Source organism: Ranitomeya imitator, chromosome 3 (assembly GCF_032444005.1).
Source record: "Ranitomeya imitator isolate aRanImi1 chromosome 3, aRanImi1.pri, whole genome shotgun sequence".
Classification (NCBI taxonomy): domain Eukaryota; kingdom Metazoa; phylum Chordata; class Amphibia; order Anura; family Dendrobatidae; genus Ranitomeya; species Ranitomeya imitator.
In genome coordinates this window covers 470,063,645-470,086,027 of record NC_091284.1, presented here as the reverse complement: position 1 = coordinate 470,086,027, position 22,383 = coordinate 470,063,645, and the positions used below count along the sequence as shown (strand labels likewise).

The following is a 22,383-nucleotide window of genomic DNA, read 5'->3' as shown; positions in this document are numbered from 1 at the left end:
GCACATTGTACCGATGGCACTGTACAATGCTTTTGTGCTGTCCCGATCTGCAGGCAATACGGGGACCTTCCTTCAGTTTCAGGAGGTAGTCATCAAGGCCCTAATGTTTGGCACTCAGGGAGGTGAGGGTCCCAGTACTTCTGAATCTGATAGTGCCCGTATTGTCCAAGGTCAACATTTCCCAGGACAGGTTCCCCAAACAGCGAGGACAGGACGATCACAAAAACGGTGCAGAGTATGTTCCAAGAGGGGAATCCGAAAGGACACAATTTACCATTGTGAAACCTGCCCTGAGAAACCTGGCCTTTGCATTAAGGATTGCTTCAAAGCATACCACACGTCCACAAATTAATAAAAATTAGTTTATACCCTGTTGACACAACACACTGTGTAGTTTCCAACATGGGGTCACTTGTGGAGTGAGGCACTTGCAGGTTTACGGTGCTCACCACATATCTAAATAAATTCCTTGGGAGGTCCAGTTTTAAAAATAGGGTCACTTGTGGAGTGAGGCACTTGGAGGTTTACGGTGCTCACCACATATCTAAATAAATTCCTTGGGAGGTCCAGTTTTCAAAATGGTGTCACTTGTGGAGTGAGGCACTTGGAGGTTTACGGTGCTCACCACATATCTAAATAAATTCCTTGGGAGGTCCAGTTTTCAAAATGGGGTCACTTGTGGCGGTTTTCCACTGTTTAGGCACATCAGGGGCTCTGCAAATGCAACGTGACGCCTGCAGACCAATCCATCTAAGTCTGCATTCCAAATGGTGCTCCTTCCCTTCCGAGCTCTGCCATGCGCACAAACAGTGGTTTTTCCCCACATATGGGGTATCAGTGTATTCAGGATAAATTGGTCAACAACTTTAGTGGTCCATTTTCTCCTTTTACACTTGTGAAGATAAAAAAATTGTTGTTAAAAGATCATTTTTGGGAAAAAATGTGAATTTTTATTTTTACGCCTCTACGTTCTAAACTTTTGTGAAGCACCTGGGGGTTCAATGTGCTCACCACATAGCTAGATAAGTTCCTTGAAGGGTCTAGTTTCCAAAATGGGGTCACTTGTGGCGGTTTTCCACTGTTTAGGCACATCAGGGGCTCTCCAAACGGGACATGGTGTCCGATCTCAATTCCAGCCAATTTTGGTTTGTAAAAGTCAAATGGCGCTCCTTCCCTTCCGAGCCCTGCCGTGTGCCCAAGCAGTGGTTTTCCCCCACATATGGGGTGTCAGTGTATTCAGGATAAATTGGTCAACAACTTTAGTGGTCCATTTTCTCCTTTTACACTTGTGAAGATAAAAAAATTGTTGTTAAAAGATCATTTTTGGGGAAAAAATGTGAATTTTTAATTTTACGCCTCTACGTTCTAAACTTTTGTGAAGCACCTGGGGGTTCAATGTGCTCTCCACATAGCTAGATAAGTTCCTTGAAGGGTCTAGTTTCCAAAATGGGGTCACTTGTGGCGGTTTTCCACTGTTTAGGTACATCAGGGGCTCTCCAAACGGGACATGGTGTCCGATCTCAATTCCAGCCAATTTTTGTTTGAAATAGTCAAAAGGCGCTCCTTCCCTTCCGAGCCCTGCCGTGCACCCAGACAGTGGTTTTCTCCCACATATGGGGTATCAGTGTATTCAGAAGGAATTGCACAACAACTTTCGTGGTCCATTTTCTTCTTTTACCCTTGTGAAAATAAAAAAAATGTTGCTAAAAGATCATTATGTGGAAAAAAAAAGTTAAATGTTATTTTTTTCCTTCCACATTCCGTTAATTCCTGTGAAGCACCTGAAGGGTTAATAAACTTCTTGAATGTGGTTTTGAGTACCTCGGGGGGTGTAGTTTTTAGAATGGTGTCACTTTTGGGTATTTTAAATCCTATAAGCCTCTCAAAGTGACTTCAAATATGATGTGGTCCCTACAAAAAATGGTTTTATAAAAGTTGATGAAAAAATGAGAAATCGCTGTTTAACTTTTAACCCTTATAACTCCCTAACGAAAAAAAAATTGGTTCCAAAATGTTGCTGATGTAAAGTAGACATGTGGGAAATGTTATTTATTAACTAATTTGTGCGATATGAGTCTCTAATGCAAGGGTATAAAAATTCAAAGTTTAAAAATTGCAAAATTTTCAAAATTTTTGCCAAATTTCCATTTTTTTCACAAATAAACAAAGGTAATATCAAATAAATTTTACCACTATCATGAAGTACAATATGTCACGAGAAAACAATGTCAGAATCGCCAGGATCCATTGAAGCGTTTCAGAGTTATAACCTCATAAAGGGACAGTGGTCAGAATTGTTAAAATTGGCCCTGTCACTTAGGTGAAAACAGGCTTCGGGGTGAAGGGGTTAAAGTAAAAGTCCTTTATGCCTACTGATTAGGACAGGAGTTTGGTGACATGCAGGAGTGCAAGGGATCTAGGTGCGGGGAGAAGGTTGGACAGCTTGTGTCCAAATCAGTTGGACTTACCTAAAGGATTTAGTGAGTGCAGTTTTCTTTTTTCTGCTCCATGGAACATTAAGATTCTGGAACTGTTTGTAAATGTTTTTTTAGAGTTCTCAGCCAAACACCATACACAGTCGTACTGTAGCAAATCACCATCTATCGTTATTACACCAGTCCTTCCAAAGCTCGGGATACAAAAACAGACATCCACACAACATAACGGCATAAAGCCATACACCAACTACTAATCAATGAAGGAGAAAAACAATAAGTTGTATGCAAGTCTCAAGTGTGACTGACTGTTGCAATGACAATCAAATGCTCATACAGGATTTTTTTTCTACCAGAGACATGGTAACATATACCCATACAACTATTAAAGGGAACAGATTAGGTTTAATAAGCACCTACATAACCACTAACCTAATTCCACCTGACAAGTTCCTTTAAGACCACAAGACTGCTGCTTGTTGGTTCAGAAGTTTTAGGAATGGTAAAATTATATAATAGCAGATTGTATATTTATTTTTATTAAAAGTACATACAGACCAAATGGTCAGCTTGCAAATTTGACCTGGTCTACCTAATGCTCCTTTTAACCTGGAGGTAATTATTCTGAAGTGCACACATCTATTGTCAGTGATTGAAAATGTGATTATCCTTCAGTATTACTAATGTTGATCGTGAACAAGCATTAACTCAAAAAGTGTAAGCAGCCTGCTGATCACCTGACGAACAAGCAGAACACTCATTTGGGCAAAATTATTTTTAAGCATTATATAAGAATTATTTTCGGCAGTGATATGTCCTGAGCAGTTCACTTAATCATTGCTCTCACTTTTCCGAGCTGTGGGCTTGCTCAAATGCCTATTCTATATGTAAATGTACAAACAAAACACCCAATAACGCTGTGCTAAAGTGTAGAAAAACTTGACTATATGGAATTTAAACCAGGGCTGTGGAGTCGGAGTTAGTTTTGGTTGGAGTCGGAGTCGGTAGAAATATACCGACTCCAGCTTTAAAAAAAAAAAAAAAATGTATTAATATTTCATAATTGAACTTTCATATGAATTTTATAAATGTTACTCAAATATATGTTCTATCAAACTATGAACAACAGTGATAAGCAGTTCTGCTGGAGATCGAGACATTTCTTAAGGTACCTTCACACTGGCCAACTTAACGATATCGCTAGCGATCCGTGACGTTGCAGTGTCCTGGCTAGCGATATCGTTGTGTTTGACACGCAGCAGCGATCTGGATCCTGCTGTGACATCGTTGGTCGGAGCAGAAAGTCCAGAACTTTATTTCGACGCTGGATCTCCCGCCGACATCGCTGAATCGGCGTGTGTGACGCCAATTCAGCGATGTCTTCACTGGTAACCAGGGTAAACATCGGGTTACTAAGCCCAGGGCCGCGCTTAGTAACCCGATGTTTACCCTGGTCACCAGCGTAAACGTAAAAATAAAAAAAACTACATACTTACATTCTGGTGTCTGTCCTCCGGCGTTCTGCTTCTCTGCACTAGCGCCGGCCGGCCGTAAAGCAGAGCACAGCGGTGACATCATCGCTGTGCTTTCCGGCCGGCGCTTACACAGTGCAGAGAAGCAGAGCGCCGGAGGACAGACACTGGAATGTAAGTATGTAGTGTTTTTTTTTTTTTTTTTAAACGTTTACGCTGGTAACCAGGGTAAACATCGGGTTACTAAGCGCGGCCCTGCGCTTAGTAACCCGATGTTTACCCTGGTTACCAGGGGACTTCGCATAGTTGGTCGCTGGAGAGCTGTCTGTGTGACAGCTCTGCAGTAACCACACAGCGACGCTGCAGCTATCGGGATCGTTGTCTAGATCGCTGCAGCGTCGCTTAATGTGGCGGTACCTTTACTTCTTGTGTGTCACTGTTCTCCACTGCCCTTATCTAATCTTATACTTGGTTAACCTCATGCTGCCCCAACCCCCCTACTTACAATGTATGAAACTGAAAATCAAAGAACACAGCCAGTACATTTCAGCAGAATTTTTCATGTGCACTAAAAGAAATTGAGAAATTTGACCGTTCTTCAAAAATAACAGTGCAACAAGCGATTCCTCTGTATCCTGACATTGTCAGAGATGTTGCCCCAGTGGTTACTGCTTTGCCACCAACCCAAGTTAGTGTAGAGAGGTTGTTCTCTGCTCAAAATAATTAGATCAGATTTGAGGGCATCAATGAAGGAGGATCTGACAGAGGCAATACTTTTTCTGAGGACAAATTTATAGATTTCTTCTTATTAACTGCATAACAGTGTTTATTGCATACTTACTTACAAGAGTTTAGAAAACTTTATAAAAGTTATTTGCTATATTCTAATTGTATTCTAATAAATATAGTTTTTGCTCTAAGTGGTCTAATTACTTATATGATGGTGAGAAACTGAATAAGCACGATGTTAATATTTGACAATAGTAAATTTATTGTTATGAATTGGCCATTTATGAAGGAGTTGGAGCCGGAACCTGATAAAATCCAGGAGTCGGAGTCGCAACTGTGGCTTACTGACTCCACAGCCCTGATTTAAACTGCATTACTGCTATATAAAATATACTTTTAAAATTGAAGACACTTGGTGCATAAATTAGCCAATTAATGTGTGCCCACCAGTCTGTCTGTAAAATCAATCCCGACTCCCAGCATCTACAGTTCCCTGGTGTTGGGCATATTAGAGCACCTGTTCATTATACATATAAACTTAGAGGACTTGCCAAAGAAACACATTGAACTCCGTATAGGCGAGAGTCTAAGGCTATGTGCACACGTTGCAGTTTCCTGCGGATCCGCAACGTTTTTTTCCGCGCAGAAACACTGCAGATCCGCAAGTGATTTACAGTACAATGTAAATCAATAGAAAAAAAATGCTGTGCTAATGGTGCGGAAAATTGCGCATTGGAAAACGCAGTGGATTAAAAGAAGGATCATGTTATTTCTTTGATCGCATCTGCAGTGTTTCTGCACCCTTCTATTATAGAAATCCACAGGCGTAAAAATGCATGAAATCCACACAGAATCCACAGTAAATCCACAACAAAAATGGACAGAATCCGCATAAAAAAGAGCAGATTTTGACCTGCGTTTTCTGCCAAAAGATGCAGAATCCACACAGAAAATTCAACAGGCAAATCCGCAACGTGTGCACATACCTTAACATCTAGCAGACCCACTGACTAGCGGTTTGTAGCTCCTGCCGGATGTACTCAATGAGAGAAGCCATGTTGTTCTGGCTCTGAACACAACTTGCAGCAGGGGGAGCAGCAAACAAGTGATCAGTGGTTGGTGGAGATGCTGACAGTCAGATCCCTACCAATCTATATTGATAAGCCATCAAAGTTACAAAGTTGGGGGGGGGAGTGACCACCCAAGGTTAGTGGAGGAACTGCAAGTCTTAGCTAGCAAATCGGAGGCTGTGGTATCTGTACGTGTCACAGCCAAATCCACACCCATTCACTGAAAAGGCAGCCATATATGGTCGTGGGGACTAGAAGAGCGTCCCCCGACAGGACCGGAGGCTGCTGGCTTGGGACACTGTGTGAGGCACAGGGCAGGAGGCGAAATCAGCACAGAGACAGCCTAGAAAGGTACACAGGAAGTTAGTCTCGGGAAAGTGCACCCAAATTGCCTGAGAGCTGGCTGGACCACAGATCCAGAGGACAGCACCCAGCTGGAGACTGTAACCAACTGAGTAAAATGTGAAAACTGCACCCTGCTGTGTCCTCAGAATTATTACTGCGTCACCTGCCCTGTACTACAACAGTCCATCATTGATTTTAACACTAACTGCCCTGGGGCCTAGCTCTACCCATGGAGAGCTGTAACACCTCTGCTGTGTCACCAACTGCCCCAGTGGACCTGAACCGCCATTTTGTTATTGCCGAACACCACAGGTGGCGTCACGAACTAACCCCCTATAAATTTTATTCCCCTTACATTTCAATTTTATTGGACACCCAGGACCATGAACCAGCTCACTGCTGCCGTGACAACCCCCGAAGAACCATCGGACCTGGCCCGAGTACCCTACGGCCCTGGTGGGCGCTCCACATGTCCCCTGTAAAGTGTAAGTTTGCGCTAAACAAACTGATAAATTATTAAATATTCTTAGTTGGCTCAGAACCTACTTTCATGACTAGCAAGTGGGAGTCCAACACTCGCCACAAGAAAAGTCACAATAAGCAGACACTGCCTCTTTGTAGCACACTTAACAGCTTAGGTGTACAATGTACAGTACTACTGTACACAGTCACAGGATGAGGAGCCAATGGCTATATACACTGCCAACAGTCAGAATCGAAAACTGAAGCAACGTGCTACTTACATCTGCTATTATGCATTTGAGCTGTAAATTGTTACCATGTAGACCATTTAACCCCTTAGTGACCGCCAATACGTCTTTTTACTGACCTGAGATATAAGAGAATGCCCTCCCCATACAGGTTACAATCCAGCAGCTGTCAGCTGTCCACTATAGCTGACAACTTTCTGCATTAGCCACGATCAGTGTTGGCACCGACCATAGTTGAACCCCTTCATGACCCAGCCTATTTTGACCTTAAAGACCTGGCCGTTTTTTGTAATTCTGACCAGTGTCCCTTTATGAGGTAATAACTCAGGAACGCTTCAACGGATCCTAGCGGTTCTGAGATTGTTTTTTCTTGACATATTGGGCTTCATGGTTGTGGTAAATTTAGGTCGATAATTTTTGCGTTTATTTGTGAAAAAAAATGGAAATTTGGCTAAAACTTTAAAAATTCAAAATTTGAAAATTGCAAAATTTTCATTCTGTTAAACGAGAGAGTTATGTGACACAAAACAGTTAAACAACATTACCCACATGTCTACTTTACATCAGCACAATTTTGGAACCAAATTTTTTTTTTTTTTTTGCTAGGAAGTTATAAGGGTTAAAATTTGACCAGCGATTTCTAATTTTTACAGCGAAATTTACAAAACCATTTTTTTTTTTTTTTTTAGGGACCACCTCACATTTGAAGTCAGTTTGAGGGGTCTATATGGCTGAAAATACCCAAAAGTGACACCATTCTAAAAACTGCACTCAAGGTACTCAAAACCACATTCAAGAAGTTTATTAACCCTTCAGGTGCTTCACAGCAGCAGAAGCAACATGGAAGGAAAAAATGAACATTTAACTTTTTAGTCACAAAAATTATCTTTTAGCAACAATTTTTTTAATTTCCCAAGGGTAAAAAGAGAAACTGGACACCAAAAGTTATTGTACAATTTGTCCTGAGTACACCGATACCTCATATGTGGGGGAAGGAACCACTGTTTGGGCGCACGACAGGGCTCGGAAGGGAAGGAGCGCCATTTGACTTTTTCAATTAAAAATTGGCTCCAATCTTTAGCGGACACCATGTTGCGTTTGGAGACATAGGGCCTAAACATTGGAGCTTCCCCACAAGTGACCACATTTTGGAAACTAGACCCCCCCAAGGAGTTTATCTAGATGCATAGTGAGCACATTGAACCCCCAGGTGCTTCACAAATTGATCCGTAAAAATGAAAAAGTACTTTTTTTTTTCACAAAAAATTTCCTTTAGCCTCAATTTGTTCATTTCCACATGGGCAACAGGATAAAATGGATCCTAAAATGTATTGGGCAATTTCTCCCGAGTACACCGATACCTCACATGTGGGGGTAAACCATTGTTTGGGCACACAGCAGGGCTCGGAAGGAAGGAGCGCCATTTTACTTTTTGAATGAATAATTAACTCCAATCGTTAGCGGACACCATGTCGCGTTTGGAGAGCCCCTGTGTGCCTAAACATTGGAGCTTCCCCACGTGACCCCATTTTGCAAACTAGACCCACCAAGGAACTAATCTAGATGTGCAGTGACCACTTTAAACCCTCAAGTGCTTCACAGAAGTTTATAACGCAGAGCCGTGAAAATAAAAAATCATGTTTCTTTCCTCAAAAATGATGTTTTAGCAAGTAATTTTTTTTATTTTCACAAGGGTAACACTGAGAAATTGGACCCCAACAGTTGTTGCCCAGTTTGTCCCGAGTACACTGATACCCCATATGTGGGGGTAAACCACAGTTTGGGCGCACGTCGGGGCTCGGAAGGGAAGTAGTGACTTTTCAAATGCAGACTTGATGTAATGGTCTGCGGGCGTCACGTTGCGTTTGCAGAGCCCCTGGTGTGCCTAAACAGTAGAAACCCCCCACAAGTGACCCCATTTTGGAAACTAGACCCCCCCAAGGAGCTTATCTAAATATGTGGTGAGCACTTTGAACCCCCAAGTGCTTCACAGAAGTTTACAACGCAGAGCAGTGAAAATAAAAAATCATTTTTCTTTCCTCAAAAATGATGTTTTAGCAAGCAATTTTTTTATTTTCACAAGGGTAACAGGAGAAATTGGACCCCAATAATTGTTGCCCAGTTTGTCCGGAGTATGCTGGTACCCCATATGTGGGGGTAAACCACTGTTTGGGCGCACGTCGGGGCTCGGAAGGGAGGGAGCACCATTTGACTTTTTGAATGCAAGATTGACTGTAATCAATGGTGGCGCCATGTTGCGTTTGGAGACCCCTGATGTGCCGTAACAGTGGAAACCCCTCAATTCTAACCCCAACACACCCCTAACCCTAATCCCAACCCTAACCCCAACACACCCCTAACCACAACCCTAACCCCAACACACCCCTAACCCTAATCCCAACCCTAATCCTAACCCCCAATCCCAACCCTAATCCCAACACACCCCTAATCCTAACCACAGCCTAATCTTAAAGGGAACCTGTCACCCCGTTTTTTCAGTAGGAGATAAAAATACCGTTAAATAGGGCCTGAGCTGTGCTTTACAATAGGGTATTTTTTGCCCCCTGATTCCCTACCTATGCTGCCGAAATACCTTACAAAAGTGTCCTTTTTCGCCTGTCAATCAGGCTGGTCAGGTCAGATGGGCGTGGTCACAGCGCTGTTTCTCCCCCACATCTTGCTTATGTTCCCGTTGGTGGCGTAGTGCTTCTCGCATGCGCAAGTGCCGAATGCACTGCGCAGCTGTAGAAAAAGAGCGCGCTCGCCGCTATTCAGCGGTTTCTCGGTGGGCGCGGCCATCTTCCTGAGGCCGCGCATGCGCAGATTGAGTCTACTGCTTCCCGGGGCTTCAGGAAAATGGCCGTGGGATGCCGCTCGTGCTCAGATGGACATCGCGGCGGCCATTTTCCTGAAGCCGAGATTTGAACATTTTGGAAGATGGCGGCGCCCATGGAACAGATGGACAGACACTGGGAGGGACACAGGAGGTCGATAAGTATGAGGGGGGTATAGGACAGCGGGGGGGGGGGGGCCGGGAGATCGGACACTGCGGGGGGAGCGGACAGGAGGACGGAGGGGAGCGTAGGACACTAGATGACAGGACTGAGGACGGAGGGGAGGAGATCTGTGGCGGTGGGGGGAGGGGGGGATGGGGTCAGATCACGATCACCAGCCATGGCTGATGCTATTGCAGCATCGGCCATGGCTGGATTGTAATATTTCACCAATTTTCATTGGTGAAATATTACCATCGCTCTGATTGAAAGTGAAACGTCACTTTCAACAGCCAATCAGAGCAATCGTAGCCACAGGGGGGCGAAGCCACCCCCCGGGCTAAAGTACTACTCCCCCTGTCCCTGCAGGCCGGGTGAAATTACAGTTAACCCTTTCACCCGGCCTGCAGGAGCGCGATCCGACCATGACGCATATGCTGCGTCACAGGTCGGATTGGCACAGGTTTTCATGACGCATACGGTGCGTCAAAGGTCGCAAAGGGGTTAAACCATTAAATGCTGCTGTCAATAGTGACTACAGCATCTAAATGGGTAAGGCGAAAAAAATCTTTACACTTGTGCAGCAAAAAAAAACAAAAAAAAACTTTATATGTAAAATCCACATCATAATTTCAGTTTTTAAAAGTGTACACAATGGGGGAGATAATAAAAAACTATCTAATATTAAAGCTGGCTTTGTTGCAAATATCAACCAATCAACGCTCAGTTTTCACTTCTCTGGTTAAGCCAAAGCTGCACTCTGATTGGTTGTTATGTGCAGCCCGGCCAGTTTTGGGCAGTCTTATTATCTCTCTCAGTTTTTTATTATCTCCCACAATGGGTCGAAAGAAGCTTAAAATGGAAGAGAAATCCCGTGCCTTGACTCTGCTCGAGAAGGGGGATTCGGTGATTGCTGTAGCTAGAGATCTGGGAGTGTCAAGAGAAGCAATTTATCAACTGAAGCGGTCGGCGGCATCATTGCTTCCTGGGATGGTACCGCAGAGGAAATCAGGCTCTGGCGCACCTAAGACGACTTCACCAAGGACTGATAAGCTTCTGAAGCGTGAAGTGATGTCACATCCTTCTATAACTGCCGTAGAAATAAAAAACAAGTACCCTATGCTCCTCCAGAACATCGCAACTAGGACAATTCGTCACCGCCTGCAGAAGGACCTGGGTCTACCAAGTTGCCGTGCCGCAAAGAAGCCCCTGCTCACAGCAGCAAACAAGAATAAAAGGCTTGCCTATTGTAAGAAATATCAAGTTTGGACATCTGAAGAGTGGAAGAAAGTGATGTTTAGTGATGAGAGCACTTTCAGGCTGGTCAGGGGAGGCTCAAAGGTCAAGCGTCGCCCAAGTACCGTGTCACGGTATGACCCAAAATATACAGTTAAGACTGTTAAACACCCTGACAGTGTGATGGTGTGGGGTGCCAAATCCATGCCTAAACGACTGCAGATGGTGATAAAATGTAAGGGTGACATGTCAAAATACTAATTGTAATAAAACATCCACAATCAAACACTTGAATCCACTTGAATATTAAGATTTTGTGGTTTCATTGAACTTGTAAAGTTTTTTTTTGCCGGAACTGTACTTTCACACTCGTGTTGTTAGGCGTACGTTGCAAAGCGTTTTGGTGAAAAAACGCATCCTGCAAATGTGCCCGCAGGATGCGTTTTTTTCTCCATAGACTTGCATTACCGACGCATTGCAACGTATGGCTACACGTCGCATCTGTCTTGCAACGGATGCGTCGTGTTTTTGGCGGACGAGACGCACAAAAAAAGTTCAATGTAACGTTTTGTGCGTCGTGTCCGCCATTTTCGACCGCATATTTGCTGCCGAAACTCCGCCCCCTCATCAACACTCATCGCAATGGGCAGCGGATGCGTTGTAAAGCTGCATCCGCTGCCCATGTTGTGCTACATTTAACACACTGTCCGTCGGTACGTCGGGCCAACGCATGGCGATGGCCCCGTACCGACACTAGTGTGAAAGTAGCCTAAGAATGCGGGAGCTTCCTCTTCAACTCCATCAGCACCCTTGAGATCTTGATCGTGTTGTCCTGATGTTTGCTATGGCAGTTCATGGCCAAAAAGCCTTAGTCTGCTGGTTATAGCAGCTTGTTCAGAAGTTATAAACATTTAGGTGGTAAAAAATAAACTCATTCCTGTCATGCCACTTTACATTAATTCCTGAAAAGCACCCGAAGGGTTAAAGTACCCAAAACCAAATTTTGAATACATTGAGGGGTGCAGTTTTTAAAATGGTATCATATTTGGTGACTTCCAAAGTCACTTCAAAAAACGGAACTTGTCCCAATAAAAATACGTTTTGTAAAGTTTCCTTGAAAAACAATGAAAAATTACTTCTACATTTTTAAATCTTCTAAAATGCTAAAATAAAACATTATACAAATGGTGCTGATGTATAGCAGACATGAGGGAAATGTTATGAAGGCTTTTTGTGGTATAACTAAGTGATATTCATTCAAAGTTTAAAAATTGCCATTTTTTGCCATGTGTCAAATTTCTGATATTTTGATAAATTCAAGCAAAACAAATTCACCATTATCAGAAAGTGTAGTATGTCATGAAAAAAAAAGTCTCAAAATTAATGAGATGAGTTATTACTACATGAAGTGACAATGGTCAGATTTAATAAAAAATAGCCCTGTAACTAAGGGGTTAATTAAACTAGTCTATCATGTGCCAGAATCGCATTTCATTTCTCCTATTCTGGCTAGAAATGGATATATCATAGGGCACACACGGCAGTCTCCGTGCGGCCAGCGAATGGCGAGCACGCGACACAGTCTCAGTGCGGCCAGCGACGGCGAGCACGCGACACAGTCTCAGTGCTTTCGATATGATGCGACTTGTGCCTGCTTCACCTATTAGATCACTGTTCTATTATATAAATTATACATAATAGGTCACATGTATGGGGAAAAAAAAAAGCCACCATAAACTCATATCCCATAGTAACCAATTACAGCACAGATCTCATTTTCAAGAGCAGTATACAAAATTCAAGCAGCTCTGATTCTACAGCACCATTCGATGCATGCCAAGACCTACATGGAGGAGTCAGCTTTCAGGACGGACTTGATAGGCGATTGCCATCATATAGGTCACAGGACGTCAGAGATATCACCCACTTTTAGGCTGTGTGCACATGTTGCGTTTTTTTGCGTTTTTCGCTATAAAAATGCATATAAAACGCATACATTATGCATCCCATCATTTAGAATGCATTCCGCAATTTTTGTGCACATGATGTGGTTTTTCCGCCAAAAAAAACGCAGCATGTTCATTAATTTTGCGGATTTTTCGCGTTTTTCACACTGTTTAATGCATTGGGAAGCTCTGGAAAAAACGCGTCAAAAACGCGAAAAAAAAAAAAAACACGCGGATTTCTTGCAGAAAATGTCTGGTTTTGCTCAGGAAATTTCAGCCAGAAATCCTGAACGTGTGCATATAACCTTATACTAAAGGGGGGTATGTGTAGATATGACTGATACAGAATGGAAAAATCAAATGAAAACACTGTAAACATCCATGCATGTTGGGGGGAGGTGTATTCAGCAACCCCTATAAACCTGGTGAGTGCAGTGACCAGAGCTTACCTTGATTGTTCATGTTTAACCCCATAAATGGCAGACAGACACTCACAGCGGCAATTAAGTTGCACAATCCTGATGGTTTGACAGTTCAAATGCTAACTGCCCCCACCCTACATGGGGGATAGGTAAATTCACTTAATATTGAAATATTTAAATATTACAGTATATAGGACAATAAATCAGGACTTGAAGGTTCTAATCACTGGGGGACTAACAGGAAAGAGAAAGGTAAAAACAAAACAAAAAAAAATCACCCCCTTAAAATAAATTTTAAATAAAAGAGTTGGTTTCAACATATCACCACTTCCACATCTACCAAAGTATAAGATTATTTAACCCTGCAGTAAAATACTTAAAGCAAAGAACAGACACTACATTTTGTCACCAGTGGCTATAAAGTATGGTGTTACTCAAAACAACAACTGGTCCATCACATGGGTATGTTGACAGATAAATAAAGTTATGACTTTTGGAAAAAGGAGAAGGCAAAACAAAACTTGACCCTGCAAGGGGAGGATAAATATTGAGACAATTTAAAAATCAAAAATGGTTCCAACAGTTGCACATAGTCTTTAATGACAACTGCGTTGTACGTCTGGCTACCTGTAGCAGAGCACAACAGCAGACCAGGCTCTCTATGCTTCACCCCCTGTTAGTAGAGGAGAGGGCTGTATTACGGGAGAGCAATATTACTCTTTTCTGTCTACAGTTGGTGCAGCTGCCTTAAAGCACTCCCATCCTTCAGCACTGTCTATACAGGAAACACTGGAAGGAAAGTACCAATATGGCAGTTCCTGACACGGTTCATTAATAGAAAAATTACGTTTTAAAAAAGGACACATTTATCATCTACAACTGTAAATCTAATTAAGGATTGTAAATTAAATACATGACAGATTCCCTTTAAACCTGGCGCAGCATAGTAATCTGATGTAAGGAACACCATGTGCGTTGCATAACAGCGGTCCAGCGAGTTTGCTTTAAGTTACCGGGAATACAGCTCTTTATTACCATACCAGCTGGATCTGAAAACACATGACATTTACAGAGGTAGGGCTCATGCGGACGTCCGTGGATCTCGGTCCTATCAAGGACAGCAATGCACAGACTGGCCACAGTTCTCCTGACTGGAGCATGACAGCTTCATATATTTCTACAACGCGGTCTACTCTTCTCAGGGGACTCGCTGCCAGTCTGTACCCTGCAGTCCATGATCGAACGGAGATCCATGGACATCGTTTCATAGAATCTACGGTATATCTAATAAGATGTGAAATAAGTACAAACAACAAGGAAGGACTGAAAAAAACAACCAAAATGTTAACCTGTAAGTCAGCCACAAGGTATACCGTAATTTGACCGGCATTAATGCAGCCTGTGAACACCACCAGAATACTCTCCTAAAAAGAAAAATCTAAACATGTCAACTTGTTTGTGATTTTTCTTCGCCGCTTGAACCATTTCTTATTTCAATTTGTATAATATTTCTTTATAGATTTTTGATAAATACCAATATTTTTAAAATCACCTGTCTCCTTTGAATCTGAATGTTGTGTACTCCAAATAAGAATATTCAGATATCAATGCAGCTAAAGAAAAGAAAGACTAGGGAAATACAAGTGTCGAAGTCACTTGCATATGTTTTAGTAGGAAAGACGACTAATACCCTAGTAAAGCAATTACAAAATGAAAAAAAAAAAATGTATGTATGTATCCAATACATATTAGATCGAAACGCGTTGCTTGTTTTTCTGTATTCACTGTAACTACATCCACTTTGCACAAGGACTTTGCAGTTTTAATGGAAAAATAAAGAATTGGAAATTTTAAAAGGAGCTGGAACTACTAACTTTGTTCACATATTGGATTGAAGACATGTTGGGTCAGGACGGGTTCCGTGCACCTGTGAAGCGAATCGGTGAGCTGACTGAGGCTTCGCCTCATATCTATTTATTTACTTTATAATGAATGAATGAATGAATGAATGAATGTATATCTTATATATAATTGTCTAAGGGTCACTTCCGTCTGTCCTTCTGTCACGGTTATTCATTCACTGATTGGTCGCGGCAGCCATGACAGGCAGCTGGTGAGACCTATCAGCAACGGGCACAGACCGGAAGAAAATGGCCGCTCCTTACTCCCCGCAGTCAGTGCCTGTCGCCTGCATACTCCCCTCTGGTCACCGCTGACACAGGGTTAATGCCGGCGGTAATGGACCACGTTATGCTGCGGGTAACGCACTCCGTTACTGCCGCTATTAACCCTGTGTGTCCCCAACTTTTTACTATTGACGCTGCCTATGCGGCATCAATAATAAAAAATGTAATGTTAAAAATAATAATTTAAAAAACAAAACCTGCTATACTCACCCTCTGTTGCAGCTCATGCCGTCTCATCTTCCGTTGCAGGTTCCGGTGGCAGAAGGACCTGCCATGACGTCACGGTCATGTGACTGCAACGTCATCACAGGTCCTGCGCCAATACCAACCCTGGACTACAAGGGCTCCCTCGGAAAGGTGAGTATATTTTTATTTTTTCACCTGTGACAAACCTGGCGTGTGTGTGTGTGTGTATGTGTGTGTGTGTGTGTGCATGTGTGTGTATATGTATGTATGTGTGTGTGTGTGTGTGTGTGTGTGTGTGTGTGTGTGTGTGTGTGTGTGTGTGTGTGTGTGTGTGTGTATATATATATATATATATTCTTACACACATACATATATATACACATGCATACATATATACATACATACATACATACATATAGTACAGACCAACAGTTTGGACACCTCATTTAAAGGATTTTCTGTATTTTCAGGACTATGAAAATTGTAAATTCGCACTGAAGGCATCAAAACTATGAAATAACACATGTGGAATTATATACTTATATACTTAACAAAAAAGTGTGAAACAATGGAAATTATGTCTTCTATTCTAGGTTCTTCAAAGTAGCCACCTTTTGTTTTGATGACTGCTTTGCACACTCTTGGCATTCTCTTGAGCTTCAAGAGGTAGTCACCAGGAATGGTCTTGCAACAATCTTGAAGTAGTTCCCAGAGATGCTTAGCACTTGTTGGCACTTTTGCCTTCACTCTGCGTCCAGCTCACCCCAAACCATCTCGATTGGATTCAAGTCTGGTGACTGTGGAGGCCAGGTCATCTGGCATAGCAACCCATCACTCTCCTTCTTGGTCAAATTGACCCCAAACACGCCTCTAGGCTGTGTAAGGTCTTTGTCCTGTTGAAAAATAAAATGATGGTCCAACTAAACGCAAACCAGATGGAATAGCATGCCGCTGCAAGATGCTGTGGTAGCCATGCTGGTTCAGTATGCCTTCAATTTTGGATAAATCCCCGACAGTGTCACCAGCAAAGCACCCCCACACCATCACACCTCCTCCTCCATGCTTCACGGTGGGAACCAGGCATGTAGAGTCCATCCGTTCACCTCTTCTGCGTCGCACAAAGACATGGTGGTTGGAACCAAAGATCTCAAATGTGGACTCATCAGACCAAAGCACAGATTTCCACTGGTCTAACGTCCATTCCTTGTGTTCTTTAGCCCAAACAAGTCTCTTCTGCTTGTTGCCTGTCCTTAGCAGTGGTTTCCATGCAGCTATTTTACCATGAAGGCCTGCTCTTAACAGTTGTTGTAGAGATGTGTCTGCTGCTAGAACTCAATTTGGCATTGACCTGGTCTCTAATATGAGCTGCTGTTAACCTGCCATTTCTGAGGCTGGTGACTCGGATAAACTTATCCTCAGAAGCAGAGGTGACTCTTGGTCTTCCTTTCCTGGGTCAGTCCTCATGTGAGCCAGTTTCTTTGTAGCGCTTGATGGTTTTTGCAACTGCACTTGGGGACACTTTCAAAGTTTTCCCAATTTTTCAGACTGACTGACCTTCATTTCTTAAAGTAATGATGGCCACTCGTTTTTCTTTACTTAGCTGCTTTTTGCTTGCCATAATACAAATTCTTACAGTCTATTCAGTAGGACTATCATCTGTGTCTCCACCAGACTTCTGCACAACACAACTGATGGCCCCAACCCCTTTTATAAAGGCAAGAAATCCCACTTATTAAACCTGACAGGGCACACCTGTGAAGTGAAAACCATTCCCACTATCTCTTGAAGCTCATCAAGAGAATGCCAAGAGTGTGCAAAGCAGTCATCAAAGCAAAAGGTGGCTGCTTTGAAGAACCTAGAATATAAGACAATTTCAGTTGTTTCACACTTTTTTGTTAAGTATATAATTCAACATGTGTTAATTCATAGTTTTGATCCCTTCAGTGTGAATGTACAATTTTCATAGTCACGAAAATACAGAAAAATCTTTAAATGAAAAGGTGTGTCCAAACTTTAGGTCTCTTTATCTCTCGTTGCAGATGCCTTAAAGCACTCCCATCCTTCAGCACTGTCTGTACAGGAAACACTGGAACACCGTTTTCTCTTGCTTTTTTTTTTTTTTTTCTTAAGTTTAATCATGAAATATTTAACAGGAATTTAAAAAGTTACCAGCAATGTTACTAGTAAGGTAACCTGGAAACTTTGCGTCACCTTTGTAGTTACTGCTTTCTTGACTTCCTGAGCAGATAGGAAGCCTTCTTTCCTGTAGGAAATCCTAAGCATAAAACCAGACTTAAACATCCCTTGCATGTATTTAGACTAGGGCTACACAACAACAAATCTCAGAAACTGTACAATAAAATATATTTAACGCATCATGCAACCATTTTAGAACTACTTCGCTGTAAGATAAAAGTTGCAGCAAGTCACATGTAGTTTGTGACTTTTAGTCAAGTGCAAGTCAAGCGAGTTGCTTGCAACAGAAAATCAAACTCATTTGGAAATATTTGTGACCAGCAGGAATCACTAGATGCGATAGCATGTTCTCGTCACTGGGAAAGAAGCATCAATGAAGCAGAGAGACTTTTAAGAAGCAGCAAAACAAGCAGGCAGCAATAGTCTATTCGGCAGCCGAAAACTGCAGACCAGGAGAGACTGCCTCTAAGAAATTCAGCAGCAGTTTCTCAGACTGACATGGAGTTTATTAATACAACACTATTAGGGTCCGTTTCCACAGTCAGTAACCGCAGCGTCCAATCCGCAGCGGCCAGATATTACAGAATAGTGGAGGGGACACAAAAGAGCACAGTGAGGTCAAAAATACTCTGTTGTAAAAAAAAAAAAAAAAAAAAAAAAACAGATCACAGTCATATGCAAGTGCTAGTCAAAAGATGGAAAAAAACAGGGTATTTAGCTGCTACTTTAAAAAAAAAAATGTATACTAAGCTGCTCCACCAATCGTCAAGGTATACCCATATAGAGCAGTCCTATCTAATGTATATAATCCCTGTCTGATGTATTTAAAAACCTGATCATCTGTATAGTACCTGTATAAGCAGGGTTCAGAGAGGGAATATCCATGTGGACATGCTGGATGGAACAGCTTTGATGCAAATGACCCATAAGGAGTGGTAACTCCCTAGTCTTGTAGAAACAAGAGAACAATTATTAGAACCAGAAACACATGGGCTACTTGCACATTGAACAAGTCTGTTCACACACCACGAAGAAACTTGAAGACAAGAGCACAGCGAGATCAAAAATACTGTTGTATTAAAAAAAAAAAAAAAATCACAGTAATAAGCAAGTGCTAGTCACTAGTCAGCTTAGTATACATTTTTTTGCAAAAAAAAACGTATCAACTAAATACCCTGTTTTTTCCCATCTTTTGACTAGCACTTGCTTATTACTGTGATTTTTTTACAACAGTATTTTTGATCCGTAACAGAATAAATAAAATAAAAAATAATTCTGGAGAAATTAAATATCATCCAACAGATATAGTGGAGGAATTTGCCAGGTTTTACCATAAACTATATTTCAAAAACTTGACCGGCACATCCAAACATAGACTAAGTGTGAACAGGTGCTGAACCTAGAGTCGCCAACTCATATATAGTTAAAGTAAATAAGGCAGCATACTGCAGCGCTAAAACATGTAAACTTGAAATACGAAATTTGAACTGCATTACTGCACTAGAAATATGAAAAATGAGAGCGTTTAGCGCATAAAAATGGCCAATTTTATGTTTACCTGGTAGCCCCTTTACGGCATCTCTCTTATACCAGGTCCTAAACTTTCCTTACCTCGCTGAGAATAAACGTCTCCATCTGAATGGGTACATGTGAAACCTCTTCCTAGACTAAAATTCGCTCTCTCTGTGGAGGAGTATTGGACCTGCTGTAATTAAAACACCTGTAGGCTAGGAGGCGGAGTGCACGATCAGAAGGCTAAAGAATACATTTCAAAAACCTGACCGGCACATCCAAACATAGACTAAGTGTGAACAGGTGCTGAACCCAGAGTCGCCAACTCGTATATAGTTAAAGTAAATAAGGCTGCCTTACCATAAACTATATAACTTAAAAGACAATCCCTCATTATCTAAACCAGATCCCCAAAAAATAAAGTACTTTCTCAAAAAATTACAGCTTCCCAAAATAGAATCTTCAGAATTAGCCAAGCTTACAACTACTATTACTGTATCCTAAGTTATAGAAACAATTACAAATCTCAAATCACAAAAATCACCGGGGCCCAATGGGCTAATAAATGAATACTATATGACCTTCTCGGAAAATCTTGCTCCCCATATGACAAAATTTTTTAATCTGGCCTCAAACTCCGGGTTTTTTTCCTAAAGAAATGCTCGAAGCTATCTTAAAAACCCCAAAGCGATCTGGATGAAATAAAAAATTACAGACCAATATCACTTATAAATACAGTTCTTAAAATCTATTCAAAAATTTTGGCCACCAGACTAAAAAAAAATTCGACCAAAAATAATAAATACTGATCAATCTGGATTTATCGAGGGAAGACAAACTTCTGATGCCACCAGAAGACTCCTTAACATTTTGAGCAAAATTAACGCTAATAATACGCCTTCTGTCTTTCTGGTGCTTGACGCCGAAAAAGCATTTGATCGGATTAATTGGCAATATCTGAGAATAGTTATGGAAAATTTTGGCTTCAATGAGGAGTGGCTGACATCGGTGTTTGCCATTTACTCGACCCCAAGTGCAAAAATATATGTTAATAATAACCTATCAAAGGCATTTCCAATAAACAATGGAACAAGGCAGGGCTGCCCGCTCTCTCCCCTTCTATTTGCCCTGGCAATCGAGCCCCTAGCGGAAACAATCCGCATAAACAAAAATATCTTGGGAATTGATATAGGACATAAACAATATAAAGTAAGCTTATTCGCAGACGACATGATATTAACTCTTACAGATCCCCTCAATTCTATTAAAGGGAAGGTACCGCGTTTGTAGATCATTAATCAATGTAATGTAGCATAACATGCTGTTATAACCCAGATTTGAATGCATGTAAAACAGATTTCGTGTGATATATGAGTAGAAAGAATGCACTGGGGGCTGACATCTTGGTTTTGCAGCAGTAGCACGTCACTATCAGTGTCAGATTACGGCACCCCATGGACATAGGAGATAATAGACCGGCTCGGACCCTATCTGTAACATTGCAGCAGCATTAGCAGTGAGCTGGGCACGCCTCTGTGGGCTGCACAACTCACTGCTGTAGGTGTGACTAGCTGCCATTTTATTAGAGCCCTGTGCCATCTGCGGAGCTCCACTTGCTCTCTATCACAGGAGAGAAGAAGCTCTCACTGCTCCTCTGTACTCCAGGCACTGCAGGTTCTGGGCAGACATCCTCTGCTCTCACACGCTGCCCTGTGTGCTTCCCCCTGCTCTGTCTCCGCCTCCCCACAATCCCAGTGATCTCTGGTAAACTGCACTCTCCCCGTGTCGCTCTGGGTCTCTGTGCGGCGTGGGGGGGGGGTCTCTGTGCGGCGTGGGGGGGGGGGGGGGGGGTCTCTGTGCGGCGTGGGGGGGGGGGGTCTCTGTGCGGCGTGGGGGGGTCTCTATGCGTGTATGCAAGCATCGTCCGATGGGACTACAAGTCCCATCGGACGATGCCTGCTACAATGACAGTGATTGACACATTAGCCAATCATGGGACAGTAATAGTCCCATCATCCGGCTGTGTTGAATGAAAAAAAAATACTCCATACATACATGCCACATACATGCTACATACAATACATTCATACATTACATACATACAGACATACAGTACATTAAACATAGATTTCATACTCACCATTACTTGTCGCTTTGTTCCCCGAAGCCAGTGTCATCTGTAAAAAAAAAATATTAAAAAAACAAACAACCAATATACTCCCTGTCCGCAGATATCCACGAGTGTCCCACGACGATCTCCCATGGAGAGCAGCACCATCAGATAATGCGACTGCTCTCTAGGGGCTCCAGGAACACAATGACAGCAGGAAGGTATCCTTCCACCACTGTATTCCTCCGCCGCTGTAAAAAAAAAAAAAAGTCCCTAGTCTCACTTTATGCCATTGGTGTATGAGAAATTTTCCCACGCAGCTATTGCCATAAAGTGAGACCTTGTCCTAAGGTAACCTCTCAGTGATGCACTGCAGGAGCCATTGTCTCCTGTCAGTGTGTCACTGAGGGTCCTATAGAGCAGTGACATCACCCGATGTCACTGTTCTATAGGGGAGATCGTCGTGGGACACTCGATATTAATTGGACTACGGCGGATAGGTAGTATACGGTTTATTATTTTACGTTTTTTGCAGGCGATGAAGTATGGTAAGTATGGTGAAATGAAGAATATTAAAATACTTTTTTCCTAATGTGTGCGTGTTTTTTTTTAACCCTTTCTTACTATTGGATTAGTAATGGATAGGCATCTTATTGACGCCTCTCCGTTATTAACCCGGCTTAATGTCACCTTACAATAGCAAGGTGACATTAACCCTTCATTGCCCCATATCCCACCGCTACACGGGAGTGGGAAGAGAGGGGCTAAGTGCCGGAATTGGCGCATCTTACAGATGCGCCATTTCTGTGGCGGCTGCGGACTGGTATTTGTAGCC

General features: G+C 42.3%; 1 protein-coding gene across 2 annotated transcripts in view; it reads right to left on the bottom strand.

Annotated features, from left to right (window-relative positions):
* The window catches only part of LOC138670274 (ubiquitin-conjugating enzyme E2 G1), a 94,894-nt gene that overhangs the window by 27,844 nt on the left and 44,667 nt on the right, over positions 1–22,383 (bottom strand). The window contains exon 1 of one of the 2 annotated variants that reach the window (XM_069757467.1): positions 18,778–18,869. The exons of the other annotated variant lie outside the window; for it this stretch is intronic. Within the exon in view, the coding sequence (XP_069613568.1) occupies positions 18,778–18,853 (76 nt within the window). The 5' untranslated portion in view covers positions 18,854–18,869. Of the gene's footprint in view, positions 1–18,777; positions 18,870–22,383 lie in introns of those variants that run through there. 2 annotated transcript variants of the gene reach the window in all.